The sequence below is a fragment of the Pongo pygmaeus genome, chromosome 9 (genome assembly GCF_028885625.2).
Source record: "Pongo pygmaeus isolate AG05252 chromosome 9, NHGRI_mPonPyg2-v2.0_pri, whole genome shotgun sequence".
Classification (NCBI taxonomy): domain Eukaryota; kingdom Metazoa; phylum Chordata; class Mammalia; order Primates; family Hominidae; genus Pongo; species Pongo pygmaeus.
Genome location: NC_072382.2, coordinates 8,662,685 through 8,682,627, shown reverse-complemented (window position 1 = coordinate 8,682,627; position 19,943 = coordinate 8,662,685). Strand labels below are relative to the sequence as shown.

At 49.7% G+C, this 19,943-nt stretch overlaps 2 protein-coding genes across 6 annotated transcripts; one reads left to right on the top strand and one right to left on the bottom strand.

Moving 5' to 3' along the window:
• Positions 1–6,427: 6,427 nt before the first annotated feature.
• On the bottom strand, positions 6,428–11,639 carry EIF1AD (eukaryotic translation initiation factor 1A domain containing). 3 transcript variants are annotated; one of them, XM_054440616.2, is made up of 6 exons: positions 11,298–11,639; positions 10,200–10,400; positions 9,950–10,058; positions 9,460–9,568; positions 9,240–9,290; positions 6,428–8,628 (listed from the first exon to the last, which is right to left on the bottom strand). In XM_054440616.2, the coding sequence occupies exons 2-6, from the start codon at positions 10,284–10,286 to the stop codon at positions 8,484–8,486; spliced, it is 501 nt and encodes a 166-aa protein (XP_054296591.1). In that variant the 5' UTR covers positions 10,287–10,400; positions 11,298–11,639; the 3' UTR covers positions 6,428–8,483. The 3 variants fall into 3 exon arrangements, with proteins under 3 accessions (XP_054296591.1, XP_054296589.1, XP_063527771.1); XM_054440614.2 differs by having other exon boundaries at positions 11,428–11,630; XM_063671701.1 differs by having other exon boundaries at positions 11,389–11,591.
• A 129-nt stretch (positions 11,640–11,768) lies between these two features.
• BANF1 (BAF nuclear assembly factor 1) lies at positions 11,769–13,537 on the top strand. Of its 3 annotated transcripts, none has more exons than XM_054440618.2 (3): positions 11,769–11,907; positions 12,628–12,766; positions 13,019–13,537. In XM_054440618.2, exons 2-3 carry the CDS (start codon positions 12,644–12,646, stop codon positions 13,163–13,165), a joined length of 270 nt encoding a protein of 89 aa, XP_054296593.1. In that variant the 5' UTR covers positions 11,769–11,907; positions 12,628–12,643; the 3' UTR covers positions 13,166–13,537. The 3 variants fall into 3 exon arrangements, with proteins under 3 accessions (XP_054296593.1, XP_054296592.1, XP_054296594.1); XM_054440617.2 differs by having other exon boundaries at positions 11,853–11,964; XM_054440619.2 differs by lacking the exon at positions 11,769–11,907 and adding an exon at positions 12,143–12,228.
• The last annotated feature ends 6,406 nt before the right edge of the window (positions 13,538–19,943 follow it).

Genomic DNA, 19,943 nt, shown 5'->3' with positions numbered 1-19,943 from the left:
ATCCCAGCATTTTGGGAGGCCGAGGCGGGCAGATCACCTGAAGTCAGGAGTTCGAGACCAGCCTGGTCAACATGGTGAAACCCTGTATCTACTAAAAATACAAAAATTAGCCGGTGTGGTGGCGGACGCCTGTAATCCCAGCACTTTGGGAGGCCAAGGCGGGTGGATCACCTGAATTCAGGAGTTCGAGACCAGCCTGGCCAACAGGTGATACCCTGTCTCTACTAAAAATACAAAAATTGGCTGGGCGCAGTGGCTCATGCCTGTAATCCCAGCACTTTGGGAGGCCGAAGCAGGCGGATCATGAGGTCAGGAGTTTGAGACCAGCTTGACCAACATAGTGAAAGCCTGTCTCTACCAAAAATACAAAAAATTAGCCAGGCATGGTGGCAGGCACCTGTAATCCCAGCTAGTCAGGAGGCTGAGGAAGCAGAATCACTTGAACCCGGGAGGCAGAGTTTGCAGCGAGCTGAGATCGCACCACTGTACTCCAGCCTAGGCAACAAGAGCAAAACTCTATCTCAAAAAAAAAAAAAAAAAGTAAAAACTGTATGCATGTGTGCATGTGTAGAGAAATAGAACGTGGCAAAATGTTAAACTGGTGACGCTGTTGAAAGGCAAACAAGCACTTATTTTACAATTCTTTCACCTTTTCTTTAGATTTGAAAATTCTCTAAATAGTTCGGGGTGATGGGGAGGTAAAGCTGAAAAGTAACCAAAAGGGTTAGAAAAAGAACTACAGGGGTTGGGCACAGTGGCTCATGCCTGTAACCCCAGCACTTTGGGAGTCCGAGGTGGGCAGATCACCTGAGGTTGGGAGTTCAAGACCAGCCTGGCCAACATGGTGAAACCCTGTATCTACTAAAAATACAAAAATTAGCCGGTGTGGTGGCGGACGCCTGTAATCCCAGCTACTCGGGAGGCTGAGGCAGGAGAATCCCTTGAACCCGGGAAGCAGGGGTTGCAGTGAGCTGAGATTGCACCACTGCACTCCAGCCTGGGTGACAGAGCAAGACTCCATCTCAGAAACAAAACAAAACAAAACAAAACAAAGAGAGGAAAAAGAAAAAGAACTATAGGATAAACCCAGAGGGATTGGTCTGTTTCCCATTGGTTATGAGAAAAAAACAAAGGGAGTATAAGTGGGAAATACGGTAAGAGCAGCAATTAATGAAATACCAATACAAAAAATGACAACAAAAAGCTGGTGCTTAGAAAAGACTAATAATGACCTTCTGCCAAGATTGATCAGCTATAACAGAGAGAAGGCACAAATAAACAATATTACATATAAAAAGGGGGACATAACTTTGGATACGGCCAAGATTACAAACATAAGGCAATCATACAAATAACTTTGTGCCAGTAAATTTGAAGTCATAGCAAACATGAGAAAATATGAGAGCTGGGTGCGGTGGCTCACGCCTGTAACCCCAGCAATTTGGGAGGCTGAGGTGGACAGATCACCTGAGATCGGGAGTTTGAGACCAGCCTGGCCAACATGGTGAAACCTCATCTCTACTAAAAATACAAAAATTAGCCTAGCATGGTGACACATACCTGTAATCCCAGCTATTCAGGAGTCTGAGGCATGAGAATCACTTGAACCTGGGAGGCGGAGGTTGCAGTGAGCCGAGGTGGTGCCACTGCCCTCCAGCCTGGGCAACAGAGCAAGATCCTGTCTCAAAAATAAATAAATAAATAATATGAAAATATTTTTCCTTGAAAATATGACTGAATAACAGAACACCTGAGTACTCTATTACCACTGACAATCTAATTCCAAACCTACCTACCCAGCCACCCAAAAAATCACCAGGCATGGTTGGTTTTACAGCAAGCTTTACCAAAAATTGTAGAAATGCAAAATTCCAATCTTATACAAACTCTCGTAATGAAAATAAAGGGAAAACACTTTCCAACTTATTTTATGAAGCTGGTATAACCTTGATACAAAACAAAGGGTGGTGGCAGTACGGAAAAGGAAAAGCTTAAACCATTTCACCTATACACCTGGATGCCAAAATACCAGAGAACCAAATCCGGCAGTATAATAACAAATCCATCGTGACTATCTTCTTCCAGGAATGCAAGGATATCTTAACGTGAGAGAATGTTATGATATTCCACCACATTTACAGATTAGAGGAGGAAAACCATATGGTGAGCTCAGACTGCCATCTGTGCTCCCTGGCACACACACAGGGGTGGCTGGGTGGCAAGAAAGGAAAGCGCACTGGGCCACACGGGGAAGCCCTAGTGGAAATGACCTGGCTGTAGAGGTTAGTCCTGAAGTGACAGAGGTGCAGATTCTGAAGGGCCACAAAGTCTCAAGCATAACTGCAAGAGAAGCCAGTAAGTACTATTAGGCAGCCAGCCACAGGGACTGGCCGTGACATCGGGACAAGGGGCTCTTACATCAGATCTCAGCTCACTCTGGGAGATCTATTCATACATGGTTGGATCCCACCATTCAGTTGGGAGAACAGAGGTGGAATCCAGCTTCAGAGAATGACATAGGATAGTAGTGTGCAGAATACAAGGACCCTACCTCCATCGGGACCCTTAGCTACAGCCCACAGAAGCTAAATGGCTGGTAAGAGATGAAGAAGTGGAAACGAAAAGGTTTTAGGGGGAAAAAAAGATGTTACTAGGTGGATCACAGTATCACTGAGAAAGTGGAGAAGAACATAAGACCAAACTTACAGATAAAACGCCAAAAAAACACAAAGTGGGGAACAGTCAAAGGACTATTTAGAAGAAAATGTATAGCCCTGAATATATTAGAAAATAAATTGTAATTAAATTAGCTAAGCACACATCTCAAGAACCCAGAATGAGCAAATACACCCAAAGAAATGAAGGAAAAGTCCAGTAAGGAAGACCTCTTGCAAAGCTAGCCAAATAAAATACACAAAATATAAACATATTTTGTTGATTTCACGGGCCCTCACCCCTTGCCCCAGTTTTTCCGGTGATAGAACCTCTCTATTCCATGGGAAACATATAAGAATTACTTGTGGCTCATCCTGCCCCACCCCAGTCCTCCACACCCTCCCACCCCCAGCCCTGGCCACAGTGACTGCTCAAGCACAGCAAGTGACCTGAGGAAGACCAATCGCCCTTCACGGAAATACAGGGATCCTCAGGAAGGGGCTCTGTCTACAAGGACTATGTATAAACTTGAGCTTCCTCAAGCTCACGCCTTGTAATCCCAGCACTTTGGGAGGCCGAGGTGGGCGGATCACGAGGTCAGGAGATCGAGACCATCCTGGCTAACACGGTGAAACCCTGTCTCTACTAAAAATACAAAAAAATTAGCCGGGCAAGGTGGCGGGCGCCTGTAGTCCCAGCTACTCAGGAGGCTGAGGCAGGAGAATGGCGTGAACCCCGGGGGGCAGAGCCTGCAGTGAGCCGAGATCACGCCACTGCACTCCAGCCTGGGCGACAGCCGTCTCAAAAAAAAAAAAAAAAACAAAACTTGAGCTTCCTACAGAAAACATCTGTAGGAGGGAAAGAAATTAATCAGCCGGGAGCAGAGATGACAGAGATAAATGAGAGAGCCTGAGGAATTCATGCTGCTGGCATTGGTTCATCCCTGCCCGATGCGCGCCACTCAGAGACCTCAGGTCAATGAGCCTTGTTTACTTCTCCTAATTTGAGTTCAATTTTGTCATTTATAAGAAAGTCCCATATAGGCCAGGCATGGTGGCTGTCACCTGTAATCTCAGCACTTTGAGAAGCCAGGGCAGGAGCATCACTTGAGCCCGGGCGTTCAAGACCAGCCTGGGCAACATAGCAAGAGCCTGTCTCTACTAAAAATAAAAAAAATTAGCCAGGTGTGGTGGCACGCACCTGTGGTTCCAGCTACTCAGGAGGCTGAGGTGGGAGAATCACTTGGGCCTGGGAGGTCAACGCTGCAGTGGCGCCATGATGGCCTGGGCAACAGAATGAGAGGCTGTCTCAAAAAAAAAAAAAATTACCGGGAGCAGTGGCTCACCCTTGTAATCCCAGCACTTTGTGAGGCCGAGGGGGGCCAATCACCTAAGGGCAGGACTTTGAGAACAGCCTGGTCAACACGGTGAAACCCCATCTCTACTAAAAATACAAAAATTAGCTGGGCGTGGTGGTGGGCGCCTGTAATCCCAGCTACTCGGGAGGCTGAGGCAGGAGAATCACTTGAACCCGGGAGGTGGAGGTTACAGTGAACCGATACTGCACCACTGCACTCCAGCCTGGGTGACACAGTGAAACTCTGCCTCAAAAACAAAACAAAAACAAACAAACAAAAAAAGAAAGTTCCAAATAATACAAATATTATGCATGAACCTTTGCCCAAAAAGTTTAAATATATATGAAATATGATCGTAGAATGATACGAATTATCAAAAGTGACTCAAGGATAGAAAAGTTTAGACAGAACACAACTGAATAAACTAAAAGGCAGTCAAAGATCGACACCTGAAAAAGGTACCCAGCACAGATGTTTTTGTAAATAAGTTCTACAAAACGTTGAAGAAACAAATGCCTGGCCTATGAACTATTCAAGCCTGAAGAAAAAGACGTCTCCAAACCCATTTGCAAGGCTAGCACAAAGCTAATCTCGAAATAGAACAGGAAGGTCATTTTTTAAAAAGAGGGAGGGGATTGGCCCAGGGAAAGAGATAAAATTCCTAAGTAAATACATAATATACTGTAAAACTAAGCAAGGTTTATAACAGAAAGCAAGGTGTGTCCAACATTAGGAAACCTATTACTGTAACTCAGTACAATCATACAAAAAAATCTTTTGATTTTCTCCATAGATGTCAACATTCATCACTGTTAAACAAAAGGGAAGAAGAAAAAAAAACCAGTAAGATAGAACAAAGAAAACATCTTCATTCTAATGAAGATCATCTACCGGAAGCCCAGAGCAAGCGTCCTACCTCAGGACGCAACGTGAGAACCATTCCCACTGAGAAAGCGTCAATCAAGGGTGCCATGCAACCACACTGGAGGTCCTGGCCTCTGAGATTCACAAGAAATAGACATGAGTGTAAAGGAGGAGATAAAACTGCCATTAGTGGGATACGATTTGGCTATCTAGAAAGCCACAAGATCAGCTGAAGAACTATGCATTCGACAAGGTGGGCAATACAAAGATGGACACACAGGTGGATGCCAGGGATGGGGAAAGGTGATTTCCACAGATCCTTCACTACCAGTAACTAGGACTTTCATAAAACTCCTAAGACTAAACCAAATTGGAAGTAAAGGCCCATTTGAAGACCACACCACCTTACCAAAGAACATACAAGAACATACCTCATTTCTGGACAGGAAGATGAAAAACTGTTAATTTTTCTACAATATTTATTTTAAAAAAATTAAAAATAAACTGTTAAGATACCACTTCTTGGGTGGACGTAGTGGCTCACACCTGGAACCCCAGCCCTGTGGGAGGCTGAGGCGGGAGGATGGCTTGCCCAGGAGTTTGAGACCAGCCTGGGCAACATCATAAGACTGGCTCTACAAAAAAAAAAAAAAAAAAGAAAAAGAAAAATTAGCCTGATGTGGTGGTGCACACCTGTGGTCCCAGCTACTCAGTAGGCTGAGGTAGAAGGATCGCTTGAGCCCAGGAGATGGAGGCTGCAATGAGCCGTGATTGCACCACTGTGTTCCAGCCTGGGTGACAGGAGTGAAACCCTGTCTCAAAAAAATAAATGTTGAAACTCCGTCTCTACTAAAAATACAAAAATTAGCCAGGTATAGTGGCAAGTCTCTGTAATCCCAGCTATGGGGAGGCTGAGGCAGGAGAATCGCTTGAACCTGGGAGGTGGAGGTTACAGTGAGCTGAGATCACGCCACTGCACTCCAGCCTGGGCGACAAAGCAAGACTGCCTCAAAAAAAAAAAAAAAATGCAGTATGGACACACAGATCAATAGGACAGATTAGAAATTCCAAAAAAGATCCATATATATGCAAGAATTTATGTTTTAAAAGGTATTTCCGGCCAGGCGTGGTGGTTCACGCCTGTAATCCCAGCACTCTGGGAGGCCGAGGTGGGCGGATCACGAGGTCAGGAGATTGAGACCATCCTGGCTAACACGGTGAAACCCCGTCTCTACTAAAAATACAAAAAATTAGCCGAGCGTGGTGGCAGGTGCCTGTAGTCCCAGCTACTCAGGAGGCTGAGGCAGGAGAATGGCGTGAACCCGGGAGGCGGAGCTTGCAGTGAGCTGAGATGGTGCCACTGCTCTCCAGCCTGGGCAACAGAGTGACACTCCGTCTCAAAAAAAAAAAAAAAAAGATATTTCCAGTGAGCAAAGAATGAACCTTTCAAGAAACAGTATAGGGACAAGTGACTTTCCCTTTAGGAAAAGTTTGCTACCTCTCAGAAAAAACAAACTTCAGATGAATTAAAGATAGATACACACACATACATATCTTTAACCCATCTCATTTATTTTTTGTATATACATCTACATACATTTTATACATGTATATTTATACATACATATATACAGATGTATATATGTTTAAAGCCACACTATAAGAGGAAGTAAATGAGAAACAGATAAATGAAGTGGTAGCTGGAGGATGTGGGAATCAGTACAGGTTTTCACGCCTGTTTCAGAAATGGGAGATTCTACAGCACGCTCGACACTAACACATCACATCCATAACATATCACATCCAATAGACAGGACAGCCAAAAACACAAAACAAAAAAAGAATCAAATACCCAAACCCAAACAGAACAATACCCAACAACACAAATACCCGACCAAAGTCTTTAAGAAAGCAAAAGAGGCCGGGCACAGTGGCTCACACCTGTAATCCCAGCTCTCTAAGAGGCCAAGGTGGGTGGACCACTTGAGGTCAGGAGTTCGAGACCAGCCTGGCCAACATGGCGAAACCTCGTCTCTACTGAAAATATAAAAATTAGCCAGGCATGGTGGCGCATGCCTGTAATCCCAGCAGTTTGGGAGGCTGAGGCAGGAGGCTCATTTAAGGTCAGGAGTTCGAGACCAGCCTGGGCAACATGGCAAAACCCCGTCTCTACTAAAAATACAAAAAGTTAGCCAGGTGTGGTGGTGCGCGCCTGGAGTCCAAGCTACTCGGGAGGCTGAGGCAGGAGAGTTACTTGAACCCAGTAGGTGAAGGTTACAGTGAGCTGAGATCACACCACTGCACTCCAGCCTGAGCAACACAGGGAGACACTCTCTCAAAAAAAAAAAAAAAAAAAAAGATAGGCTCCAAAGCACAAGAGGTAAGGTTTAAGTCCCACTGGCTTACGACAGGAAGATATGTGAGCACATCTGCAGAGCTGGTAACGGGGAGGCAGGCGTTCCCTCTGATGGTTGCTGTTTCTTAATCAGGCATGTGTTGTGGTAACTACCACAAGAAGGGGGAATTGATAGGTAAGACAGAAGTTTTGAAATAGACATCCCAGAGTAGATCTGCTGGGCAGTGCTTAGTGTCCGTCTGAGGTTTGTAATGATAAACATAAGGTACAACTGGTGGCCAGGCTGGCTGTTTTCCCACCTACTGATGGTGACTTGGGTTTGGGCACAGAGGTGAATGATTGGGTTTACCCAGGGTTAGGGTTTTACTAGCCGAACAGAATGGAGGGAGACGGGGGTGTAGGGTGGACCATGGAATTGATGCTACACAAGAGGGAAGTGAAGGCAGAAGGTTAATCATGAGAATGTCAGGGCTGGTGAGATGAAGGGTGAGGGTAGAAAAGCAGCCTCTGTTTAAAAGGTTATAAGATAATCAATGTCCTCCGGGAATAATCAAGTTTCAAATAAAGTCAGGAGATGGATGGACAACTCAAAACAAAGTTAAGGATAGAGAGATTTGCCAGCCACCTTCTGGAAGTGATAGACGGTGCAGAGTGGGAGAGATGGGGTCGCATGTGGGGATGGACACAGTAGCTGGAGGTGAGCACTCCCGTACACAGGGTGACTAGAAAGGCGGGGAGAACAGCACGAGGCACCATGGGCTCCTGAGCGTCTCTTAGAGGCAGGTGGGTGTTAGGTCCTAGGGCTGTCATCTTGAATGCTTAAATTGGTACGAACTGCAAGCAGGCAAGGAAGTAGGAGTGCTCCCAGCTGTTAAACACATGCAAGGAGGCCCAGAGCACGGCCTGGCACTTTCTAAGTGCCCAATAAGAAAGAACAAACCACCTGGGAAAGACTCCAGCCATTTTCCATTTCCTTCCCATTCAGCCCACCCACCCACAAGGTCTCTAATAAATAGGGAGCAGTTTTTCACTTCATCACAAGTCTCCCTCCCCCGAGAGAGCCACTCAGACACCAGAACAAGTCACCAACCCACCAGGGGTTTAATTCTCCTAATCTAAAGATCAGTTCAGAGAGGAGCCCTGCTTTGTCCTCATGCAGGGGTGAAGATCTGCAGAGCACCCTGGGAATGTCCAAGCCCAGAAGAGCCAGGGGCCAGTCCCTGAGCAAGTGGAGAATTAGGTCCTGGAGTCTCAGGCTGCCTCCTCCTCTTCGCTCTCCTCCTCACTCTCACGATACTGTCTGCGGTTTGTGTTAACAAACAGGTCAGAATCATCTTCTGAGCTGGACTCCTCTCCTGATAACTGTGGCTCAGCTGGGAGTTCTGGTTGAGTTTGTCTGCACGAAGGAAAGAGAACAGAGTTAGCCCAGTACCTTCTGGGAAAACCAGATCTACAATCAAGGAGTTCCAAAAAAAGGAGGACCACCCGGACTGGCAGTCAGGGCCCTACAGCACCCTTTAAAGACTAAAACAAGGGACAGAGGCAGAGCAAACAGTGGGGAAACGTGGCCAAAGAAACAGGCTAAAGACTGACCCCACTCCCTAAACGTGTGCCACAGCCATTTGTTTTAGTTAGAAATAATGATTCTATGACCACCAACTAACACTTAATGGACCTATATCACATAACAGATACTGCATTAAGCAATTTTACAAGCCATCCACTTCTTTAATCCTCACAAAGCTCCCATTTTATATATAAGGAAAATAGAGTTTGAAGGAATTAAATAACGTGCTTAAAGTCATTCAGCTTTAAGTGGCAAAGCCGGGATTTTAACCCAGAGCATCTGACCTTCAAGCTCCATTCATAACCATGTTATACCACATGCTTAGGAGCTCTCAACAGATACCCTATGTAAGGAGGAAAGAATGCTCTATTTTTCCCTCAAGGCACCAAAGCATGAACCCCTTATTTTCCATGTACCCCACCCCAAGGCTTGTTCCTCACCTGTTCCTGTTGTTGTTGTGTTTCTCAGCCACTTCAGAGAAGGCCTCAGGCCTATGCCAAGAGATAAGCCAAAGTCAGAGAGGACAAATAAATTTCTCACAAAACAGCTGCTTCCAGCTGTCTCTGCCTGGGATGCCATGACCTTCCTTCCCCTAATTCCCAAGCTAGGAAGGCAATGCCTCCAGAAGCCAGAGAGCCAACGATCAAGGGGACCACCTACCAAAACCCCTCCTTCTGCAGAGAGCGCACGTGGTCCTTGCAGAGCACAAACGAGATTTCAGCCTTCACCTTTTCTCCCTCTTCAATGGGGTCAACAATGAGAAAGTCCCCTGTAGGTAAGAAGAGAAAAGGCAGTCAGGCCTGCTTGCAATAAGGAAAGCCAAAGCCATTGGAAGTGGTTCTGTCTCCTAGAGAGGGCTGCCTCTCTCACCTCTCTCTCTTATTTTTTTCTTTTTTTTGAGACAGGGTCTTGCTCTGTTGCCCAGGCTGGAAAGCAATAGCATGATCATAGCTGACTGCAGCCTCCACCTCCCAGGCTCAAGTGATTCTCAGGCCGCAGGCTCCTGAGTAGCTAGGATCACAGGCAGGTGCCCAACTAATTTTTTTCTTTTTGTAGAGACAAGGTCTCATTATACTGCCCAGGCTGGTCTCAAGCGATCCTCCCACCTCAGCCTCTCAAAGTGCTGGGATTACAGGAGTAATCCTCTCACCTCTCTTGATCCAGATGTTCTTGCGGTATTTGGAGGGCATGCTCACCAGGAAGCGCTGCCCTTGGGCTGTCTCCACCTCATGCAGATTGTTCCCTGGGGTCCTGAGTACCTGGTTCAGGAGAGACCAAGAATCAGTCTCATCAGTCAGATCAAACACCCTCTCAGACACACTGCACCCTACCCCCACCCCAGGGGCCCTCCAGGGATGCAGGGGTGGGAAGCAGAACAGCTTGTGCCCAAAGCCACTCACCCTGACAATCTGCTGCTGGTCGGAGGGCACTATGTGCTCTCCTAGCACCTCCTTCACCACATGCTTCCTCTTGGTGGCCTGAGACATGCTGAAGTTGTCCCAGGGTGGTTAGGAACGAAGACGGTCAACTCCTCCTCCTGAGTTCCTTGGATGGCAGGCTCAGAATCCAGGACTGTTCTGAAGATGGGGAGGGGCCTTTTTCTGAGGGGTGACACGGTGTCTTGGTTAGGAACATGGGCTCTGAAGTCTAACTGCCTGGATTCAAATCCTACCTTGGTTTATTTTCTAACTATTCAACTTCTCTAGGTCCCAGAAAAATAACAGCTAACTCAGCATTGTTACAGAATGGGACAATACAGTGCATGTCATGTAAAAGTAACTCCGGCCGGGCGCGGTGGCTCACGCCTGTAATCCCAGCACTTTGGGGGGCCGAGGTGGGCGGACCACGATGTCAGGAGATCGAGACCATCCTGGCTAACACGGTGAAACCCCGTCTCTACAAAAATACAAAAAATTAGCCGGGCGTGATGGCGGGCGCCTATGTAGTCTCAGCTACTCGGGAGGCTGAGGCGGGAGAATGGCGTGAACCCGGGAGGCGGAGCTTGCAGTGAGCCGAGATCGCGCCACTGCACTCCAGCATGGGCGACAGAGCGAGACTCCGTCTCAAAGAAAAAAAAAAAAAAGTAACTCCTACAATCTTAAGTACTGGTGTAATATAAAACTATACGCATGCTCCAGAGAAGTCATCCTGGCAACCTCCCTGGAAGGAGTTTGAAATAAACCGTATCTTTCTCAACACGCTTGTACACCCCAAGTCTAGCATAGTCACACAACAGAGAAGTTCAGTCTGGCATCACACTACAGCCAGAGACAAATTAGGTGGCCACCGTGATGGTCCAAGCCAGGAACTAGTTAATTAAAGATTGAGGTGAGCAGGCTTGTCTGCGACATTTGCATATTTCTGACGCGTACTTAGAAGACGAAGGCCAGTACCCTTAAGACTGACGGTTTCCGAAGGAAACACTGTCATCTCTAGTTGCTGTCCTCCTTCCTCCTCCCTGTCTATCCCGGAGAAAAGACCCTCAGAGAAACACCCACACTTAGTCTCTGGCCCTCGGCTCCCAGGAACGCTGCCGGAGCAACCCCGCCGTCTAGGCTGGACGCTGAGAGAGGATCGTCCACGACTCACTTCAAGGCTGAACCAAGAAAAGACAGTAAAGGAACTTGCCGGCGGCCGCGACGCTAGCGTCAGCTCGAAATCAGGTCTCCTGTGTTCCCACTTCCCACCAGTCCAACTGCGAGGAGCGCGACGTGAGTCTGAGTAAGAGCCCTCCGAAAACCGTACTTCCGGCGCTGTCTCGGAAGCCTCCTGTTCCCTCCCTAGTCCGTCTTCTAACTCTTCCCCACGCCAGGTCCGTCAAGCCTAAGTCCTTGAGTTCCGGGTCGGGGCAGCAGAGAAAGGAAGTCCTCTCCCTGGAGGCCTCTCTCCGTCAGAACTGCGCGAGAAGCGAGACCTTAGAAGGCAGGGCTTCCCGCGAAGGACCGGAAAGGAGCGCCTACTAAGGACGCCGTCGAGGTCCGGGGCGCCTCAACTCTATAGCTCTAACTGGCTAGAAGTGCCCAACGTGGAAGGTTTCTTTTTTTTTTTTAAAGGCGGCTCTTGAAGCGACCCGGAAGCGGAAGTGGAAGAAAGTTCTAGTGGCTTGAGGTATCCGCAGGAGCGCACGGGTGGCGGGAGGAACCGTTACGGGAACTGAAGTTGCCGGTGAGCGCGAGCCGCGGAGCAGGGCCCTGGCTGGAGGCCAGAGGGGTTGCGGGGAGAAGGGGAGGAGAGGGGTCGCAGGCGCTGTGGCGGGCCCTGGGGGGAGCTTGGCCGAGCTGCGGGGAGGGGGCGGGGTGCGGCGCGTGGGAGCCGGGCCGCGGGAAGGGGCGGGCCGCAGCGGCGCGCGGTGGGGGCGGAGCTGGGGTGCGGTGCGAACCCCGCGGTCGGGGAGCCGGTGTGCGCAGCGCTAGGTGTGCGCTTCGCCCTGTAGGTAGAGACCCTTTGGCTAGCTTTCCACGCCAAGTGGCCATTCCAGGCAGAGTCAGTGTCTTCTTGGTTCAGCCAAGGTCACAGAGGGAGTGACAGCTTCCGCGCAGCCCTGGCTACTGACTCTGGGAATCTTCCCACTGCCCCGCTTGCGCCACCTGTTAGGCAGGATCGTTTTTCCTCTGGGGCAGGATCAAAATCCAGGTCCTGCAGGAAGAAACTCTTCTTAAGAATAGTAGGGAAGAGTCTCCCTGGACCTGTTTTCTCCTTTCAGGATGAGGGGGATCGAGCAAGCCACCGTAACCCCTGGCTTGGCTTCCTCTTACTATGAGATTGCTAGTGGGCCCTTAGGAGTTCCAGGTCTTCAGCCCTAACCTGCCTTTTTTTTGGGATTCCTAGATTAAGCGTGATCAAGATGACAACCTCCCAAAAACACCGAGACTTCGTGGCAGAGCCCATGGGGGAGAAGCCAGTGGGGAGCCTGGCTGGGATTGGTGAAGTCCTGGGCAAGAAGCTGGAGGAAAGGGGCTTTGACAAGGTGTGGGGTGGCTGCGTGTACCTGGTGCAGGCAGGGGGTGGGAGGGAAGTGAGTCCATCTGCTGGGGGATGGACAGTGAGGTATAATCTGAAGAGGCTGCCAGAGCCTGGGCACCTGGTGGAGAGGAGAGGGGGGCAAAACCCGCGCTGCTTCCTGGGCTTGTGTGCTCTGAATGGCACAGGAATGGCTGTCTTGCTCTTACCCTTCACTGAGCACTGAGCAGCACGCCCCTTTCTTTTCCCTGTTTTGCAGGCCTATGTTGTCCTTGGCCAGTTTCTGGTGCTAAAGAAAGATGAAGACCTCTTCCGGGAATGGCTGAAGGACACTTGTGGCGCCAACGCCAAGCAGTCCCGGGACTGCTTCGGATGCCTTCGAGAGTGGTGCGACGCCTTTTTGTGATGCTCTGTGGGAAGCTCTCAATCCCCAGCCCTCATCCAGAGTTTGCAGCCGAGTAGGGACTCCTCCCCTGTCCTCTACGAAGGAAAAGATTGCTATTGTCGTACTCACCTCCGACGTACTCCGGGGTCTTTTGGGAGTTTTCTCCCTTAACCATTTCAACTTTTTTGGATTCTCGCTCTTGCATGCCTCCCCCGTCCTTTATCCCTTGCCAGTTCCCTGGTGACAGTTACCAGATTTCCTGAATGGATTCCGGGCCCCGTCCCTCACCCCCACCCTCACTTTCAATCCGTTTGATACCATTTGGCTCCTTTTTTGGCAGAACAGTCACTGTCCTTGTAAAGTTTTTTAGATCAATAAAGTCAGTGGCTTTCATGACTGGGCTTTGTGCACTGAAAAGCAAGTGGGCTGGGAGTTGCCTCTCCTCCAGGGACTGACCATGTTTCCCTCACTCCTTATCAGTAGAGACTGAAACTGGCAGCTTCCCTTCCACTCCCAGAGGGCAGCCACCCTAGCCATGTAGGCCTCAGGCAGGTGACTTGTGTCTCAATCCCCGAGTGATGTGGGAGAGGGTGTGGGTGGATCTTTTCCTGGAAGCCAGATGGACTGTGCTCCAGATGTCAGTTAAGTCAACAGCTGGGCTAGGCAGCACCTGGTGGAAAAGTCAATGGGAGTCAGAGGTACCAGACAGGGTGGGCCGGATGTGGGTGAGAGTTCACCTGCCAGTCATCATATCATCTGCTCTCCCGGCCTCTGCAAGGGTGGGCAGGGTGCTTGCCATCTTCCGTGGTCTCTTAGGGAGAAGGAGCACAGGCCATCACAGCTGGAAGGATGTGAGGGGAGTACACCCCAGTACATTTTAGTCCTGTTCTTTTTGTTTACTTTTTAACTTAATAGAGACGGGGCCCTGCTGTGTTGCCGAGGCTGGCCTTAAGCGATCCTTAAGCCTCCCAAAGCGCTATGACTATAGGTGTGAGCCACCATACCCGGCCAGCCCTATTATTTCTTGAACACTTAGTATGAACCAGGCTTGAAGCTAAAATCTTTGCAAACATTTTTTTCTTTCACAGTAATAAATAATTATTTTCTCTTTTACAGGTGAGGAAACTTGAGGCTCAGAGAGGCTAATTTGCCCATGGACTTGCCCCTGGGAAGTAGCCAGACTGGAACTCAAACAAGCTTGGAAACCCATGGACCCGGCCATGTGTTCCTTGGTCATGTGGCTTAGCCTCTCTCAACCTCAATTTCCCCACTTGGAAAATGAGGTGGTTGTAGGGAAAGGATATTTGCAGCAGTATAAACAACAAAGGACTAGTTCCATAGCACATACAGAATTGCAATCGAGAAAAAAGCGGACTGGCTGGGCGCGATGGCTCACGTCTGTAAGCCCAGCACTTTCAGAGGCCGAGGTGGGTGGATCACCTGAGGTCAGGAGTTCAAGACCAGCCTGGCCAACATGGTGAGACCCCATCTCTACCAAAAATACAAAAATTAGCCGGGTGTGGTGGTGCACGCCTGTAATCCCAGCTACTCGGGAGACTAAGGCAGGAGAATCGAACTTGGGAGGCAGAGGTTGCAGTGAGCCGAGATCACACCATTGCACTCCAGCCAGGGTGACAAGAATGAAACTCTGTCTCAAAAAAAAAAAAATAGGCAGCACAACAGAAAAATGGGTAAAAGACCTAAGATGGCCACAGAAAAGGGTTCCCTCCCAGTAAATAAGCACAGGAAAGGTGCCCCATATTGCTAGTAATAAGACATCACATGCCATTAACACCCACCTGACTGGCAAACACTTTCAAGTTGGACAATACCAAGTATTGATGAGATAATGAAGCAACAGGAACTGATACCCAGCTGGTGGGAGTATAAATTGGTCTAAATAATTTGGGAAGACAGTTGGGTGTTATTTAGTAAAACTGACACGCCCTGTGATCAAGCAGTTCCACTCTCAGGACTGCCTTGAAGAAAGTCCCGAACACCTGCAGCAGGACCTAGATGAGTTTGCAGCTGCATTGTTGGGAGCAACGCTAGCGGCTGTCAATACTAGAGTAGATAAATAGGCACTCATGCCACCGGACACTGGACGGAGGTGAAAATGAACAACTGATAGTTGTGTACAACACGAATCTCAATAGCAAATGAAGCCAAACAAATTCTTAGGAATTCCTACATAGATGGTAAAACTAGAAGGAAAACAAAAGAAATGATTATGGTAAATAGTAAAGGAAAAAGTCTACAGGGATTATCTTTGGGGAAGGGTGTGGAAGGGCTTAAGGGTGGGCTTTGCCTACCCTGACCTGTGTTTCTGACCTATGGGTGGTGGTACAGGCATTGACCAAAAGTGTATGTTCTGCGCCCTTTTCTGTGTATTAGCTACATCTCAACAATAGAAAGATAAACGGAAAACCAAAAATAAAGACCTGAGGCTGGAACGATTGCGTGAAAGGTCAGAAACTAAATTGTTATTTGTAGGGATGAGAGTTCTGTGCAAGGCTGGGACCGGGAAGTGCGAGTGGCCCAGCCTGAAAGGGACACCGGGTGGCTGCAGCAGGGCCCAGCTTGTGCTTCAAGCCGCTTCCTGGGAGGCTGCTGGTCTGAGGCCCGGCTGAGGTGGTCACGAGGGCTCTCTCTTGCGTTTCAGACTGTTTCTGATGTCTTCCTGGATAAGTCCCCTCAGCCTTGACCCTTGTGCTGTGATGCTGTCGCAGGCCTGGTGTGCTTAGGTGGGGGCTTTGCAGGGCTCCGGCCTCACCACACCTCAGCCCTGATGCTGCCAGATTGTTGCTGGTGCTCTGTGAGGTCATGGAGACTCCTCCTCCACGAAGCCCTTCCCTGGGCTCCTGCCCACGCTGGCCTCCTGGTTTGGCCTTGCCTGGCTCTGGCACTGGGACCCTGCTGGAAGCCTGCAGCTCATGCTGTCTGCTTTATTTCCTTGTCATCTGCCTTTCCCAGCTCACCCACAGGCTTTGCCATAGAAGGGGCTGGAACCTGCCTTCTCACCTCTCCCTTGGGGCGCAGGCAGTGCATATACCAGGTGGCAGGCCACAAATCCTTTATCAGGACTCCATATTGCATCCCACACAAGTTCTTGGCTCTGTCCTGGGACAGCAGTAGACAAAGGGCATCTAGAATGTACCTTGTGACAGTGTGGCCTCTCAGATCCAGCCCAATTCAGCCAGCAGGACAAAGGGACCATGGCTTGGAATGCTGGCACAGAAAGCAGACCTGGCTGGTGAGGGGTAGGAGTCAGGTTGTCTAAGTGTCAGCCTGTGGTGTCCAACAGGACATGCCTGGCCACCCACTAGCCTGCGACATGGGTGGGCCCGGAAATCAGCAAATACTGACCCCATCCCCCCATCGCACCTAGCCAGAGCTTGACCCCCTCAGTCGGTCTAGTCATGAATGTTCAGAGCCAGCCTAGAACTTGGTGTGAACCCAGCCCATGCACTCCGGGGTCCCGAAGGGCTCCTGCTGCCCCCAGAAAGGAAGAGGGAGAGGCTACCTGGACCACCACAAGCCCTGCCCCGCGGCAGCCTGCTCAGCATGGAAGGCTCCCAGCAGGTGCTTGTGACTGTTGATCCCTTTCCAGGCTGGCCCCTCCCTGTGGGGACCAGGGCTCTTTCCTGTCACTCCCAGCCTTGACTGGTGGCAGCCTTGAAGAGCCAGCCAGGCCCGATTCTGGGCCTTTGCTCCCCACGCGATCTGGAGCAAGTTGCTTCACTCCTCTGAGCTACAGCCTCCTCTGCCAGCTGATGCAGGGTTGTGAAGATTCAACCAGTGAATCAGCAGCGTTTAGGAGGGCTCCTCCCCAGAGGGGAGCTTTAATCCCTGTTGGATTACAGGTTTCCTTGCCGAAAGATCTCCTTTCCAGGATATAGGGCTACAGAGCCCTGGGGGGAGGGCAATATCCTCTGCCCAACTGAAGGTTCAAGGAAGAGGGTTCTGGGGGAAGCATCAAAGCCTTGGAGAGCCTGATCCCAGAGGGAAGGAGATGTCAAGAACCTGCCCTGGTCATCTCCACCCATCAGGCCAGGGGCAAGAGAGGGGTGCTGAGGACAACCTGGGGTGGGATGTCTGGGCCACTGAAAAACTGGAGGCTCTGCCCTGTGGCCAGTACATTTGACCAACCTCAAGCTCACGCTTGGCCCAAACCTCCTGGAAGCCAGAGTGGTCCAGACGGGATGGAGTCAGGCCCTGGGAAAGTCTGCTCAGGGACACCCCACCTGCAAGAAACAACCCCTACACCATGCACAGCAGACCTCATACCCCTGTGGAGCAGCCCAGGACTCATGCACCAGGACCCACCACTAACCCTTCCCCTTTGAACTCCCATTTCCTCCTTGTAGGAAGAGGTAATAATCATTGTCTGTGCAGAGCTGCTATGGGAATGAAAGAACATATATTGAATCCCTGGTGCAAGGCCTGGCACACAGCAAGAGCTCTTACCATTGTTAATCCTCCCCACCTTTTCTCACCAAGATACCACTTCTAGCTGTGTGACCTTAGACAAGTGTCCCGACCTCTCTGATTAACTTTTTCATCTGCAAAGTGAGGATAATGTGTTCTCCCTCAGAGTGCTTGTGAGAATCAGTGGGTGAAAAGTGCTCAGAAATTGCTAGGTCGTACTGCAAAAGAGTCCTTGGCATCAGCACAAAGCAGTGGCAGGTGGAGTGAGCGCCCTTGGTGAGTCGCAGACAGGCCTTGGCTAGTTTTTGAGAGAGCTGTTGGAGGTACCTGTGGCCATGGCTAAGCTCCAAGTGATGAGACAGCAGGCCCAGGGGAGCTGCCTCTCCCACCTCGCCCCTGTGGCACGATCCTGGGCCTCTTCCTCTACCCCTCCCAGGCTTTCAGCTCAGAGTCCTGGCCAGGCGTCATCCTCCTGATTCACTCAAGCTCGGCCAGCACTTCCACAAACTGGAGTCTGTCCCTTTAAGCCAGACACCTGAGGCTGCCAGGAACTTGTGACGGTTCCTTGGAATCCCAGGAAGATGGCAGAGTTGGTTTTCCACAGCTGGGCTGAGGAAGCGATGTGGGTAGCAGGCTGGCAGCTGCCCTGGGAAATGAGTGACTGCTCTGGTCTAGGTCTCTGTGTGGGAAATCACTTCCTTTTGTGGTCCTGGGATTCTAAGGCCCAGAATCAGGAAGGGAGGGTGACACGCTGGATGCCTACATACAATATCCATCACAGTGACGGCTGCCAGCTGCTCTTTACGTACTGTGACCTAGCACCTCTTCCAAGCCCCAGCGAAGCCCCTGGAGGCTCTAAGCACTGCAAGATCTTAGTGCCCCAGGGACAATAAGTCCCTGCCCCCCAGCAACATGGAATTACAAATACAAACTACACTGAACTCTAAAATGCAGACAAATAATTCCAAGGCCTGCCTGTAATCCCAGCGCTTTGGGAAGCTGAGGTGGGAGGATCTCGTGATCTCTTGAGGCCAGGTATTCGAGACCCACCTGGGCACTACTGTGAGACCCCCATCTCTACAAAAAAATTTAAGAATTAGCCAGGTGTGAAAAAAAATTAACCAGGCATGGGGGCATGCGCCTGTGGTCCCAGCTACTTGGGAGGCTGAGATGGGAGGATAGCTTGAAGCCCGGAAGTCGAGGTATAGTGAGCTATGATAGCGCCACTGCACTCTAGCCTGGCTGACAGAGTTCTGTCACACACACACAAAAAAATTCAACAAAATCCAGACTTTTCTTGCGTTGACTACTTCAACACTGCTTTTCATCTGTTCCTTTTTTTTTGAGACAGGGTCTTGCTCTGTCACCCAGGTGGAGTGCAGTGGCACCATCACTGCTCACTGCAGCCTCGACCTCCCAGACTCTAGTAATCCTCCCACCTCAGCCTCCCGAGTAGCTGGCGTGCACCACCATGCACAGCTAATTTATTTTAGATTTTTTGGTAGAGACAAGGGCTCACTATATTGCCCAGGCTGGTCTCAAACTCCTGGCCTCAAGTGATCCTCCTGCTTCCGACTCCCAAAGTCCTGGGATTACAGGTGTGAGCTACCGTGTGATTAATAGATCACCACCTATTAATAATAATCAATTAATTATTGGAGTCTTTTTTTTTTTTTTGAGATAGATTCTTGCTCTGTCACCCAGGCTGGAGTGCAGTGGGTGCCATTTCAGCTCACTGCAACCTCTGCCTCCCAGGTTCAAGTGATTCACCCACCTCAGCCTCCCAAGTAGCTGAGACTACAGGTGTGCGCCACCACGCCCAGCTAATTTTTGTATTTTTAGTAGAGATGGGGTGTTGGGAGCCGAAAGGGCCAAAGGGATTGTGACCAACTCAGCATTCTGCTGAAGGCTATATGATCAAACAGCCACCTGTTTATCACGAATGCAGGATGTGGGCAAAGTCCCACATCCTTGGCACTGGGCTCCCTGAAGTTATCTACTGAGAAAATTAGCACCTATTGTTCAAAGGATGCAGTCTCACAAGCCTGCTGTAAACCGAACTGCTGATTGACAATTACCTGACATACCTGACAATCACCCTCCCTTTCTCGCTATCTCGTTTGCCTACTACATACAGAGGGCTGTGTAAAGTTCAGGGCCCTTGTCCACTAGAGGCAAGGTGCTCCCTGACCCCTTCTTCCAGATATACTCTTTTGTCTCTTGTCTTTTATTCCCACGTTTGCCTGGCTTTGTTCAGTCCCCCTAGGTCCGTGCGGGCTACAATGGGGTTTCACCATGTTGGCCAGGCTGGTCTCGAACTCCTGGCCTCAAGTGATCTGTCCACCTCGGCCTCCCAAAGTGCTGGGATTAC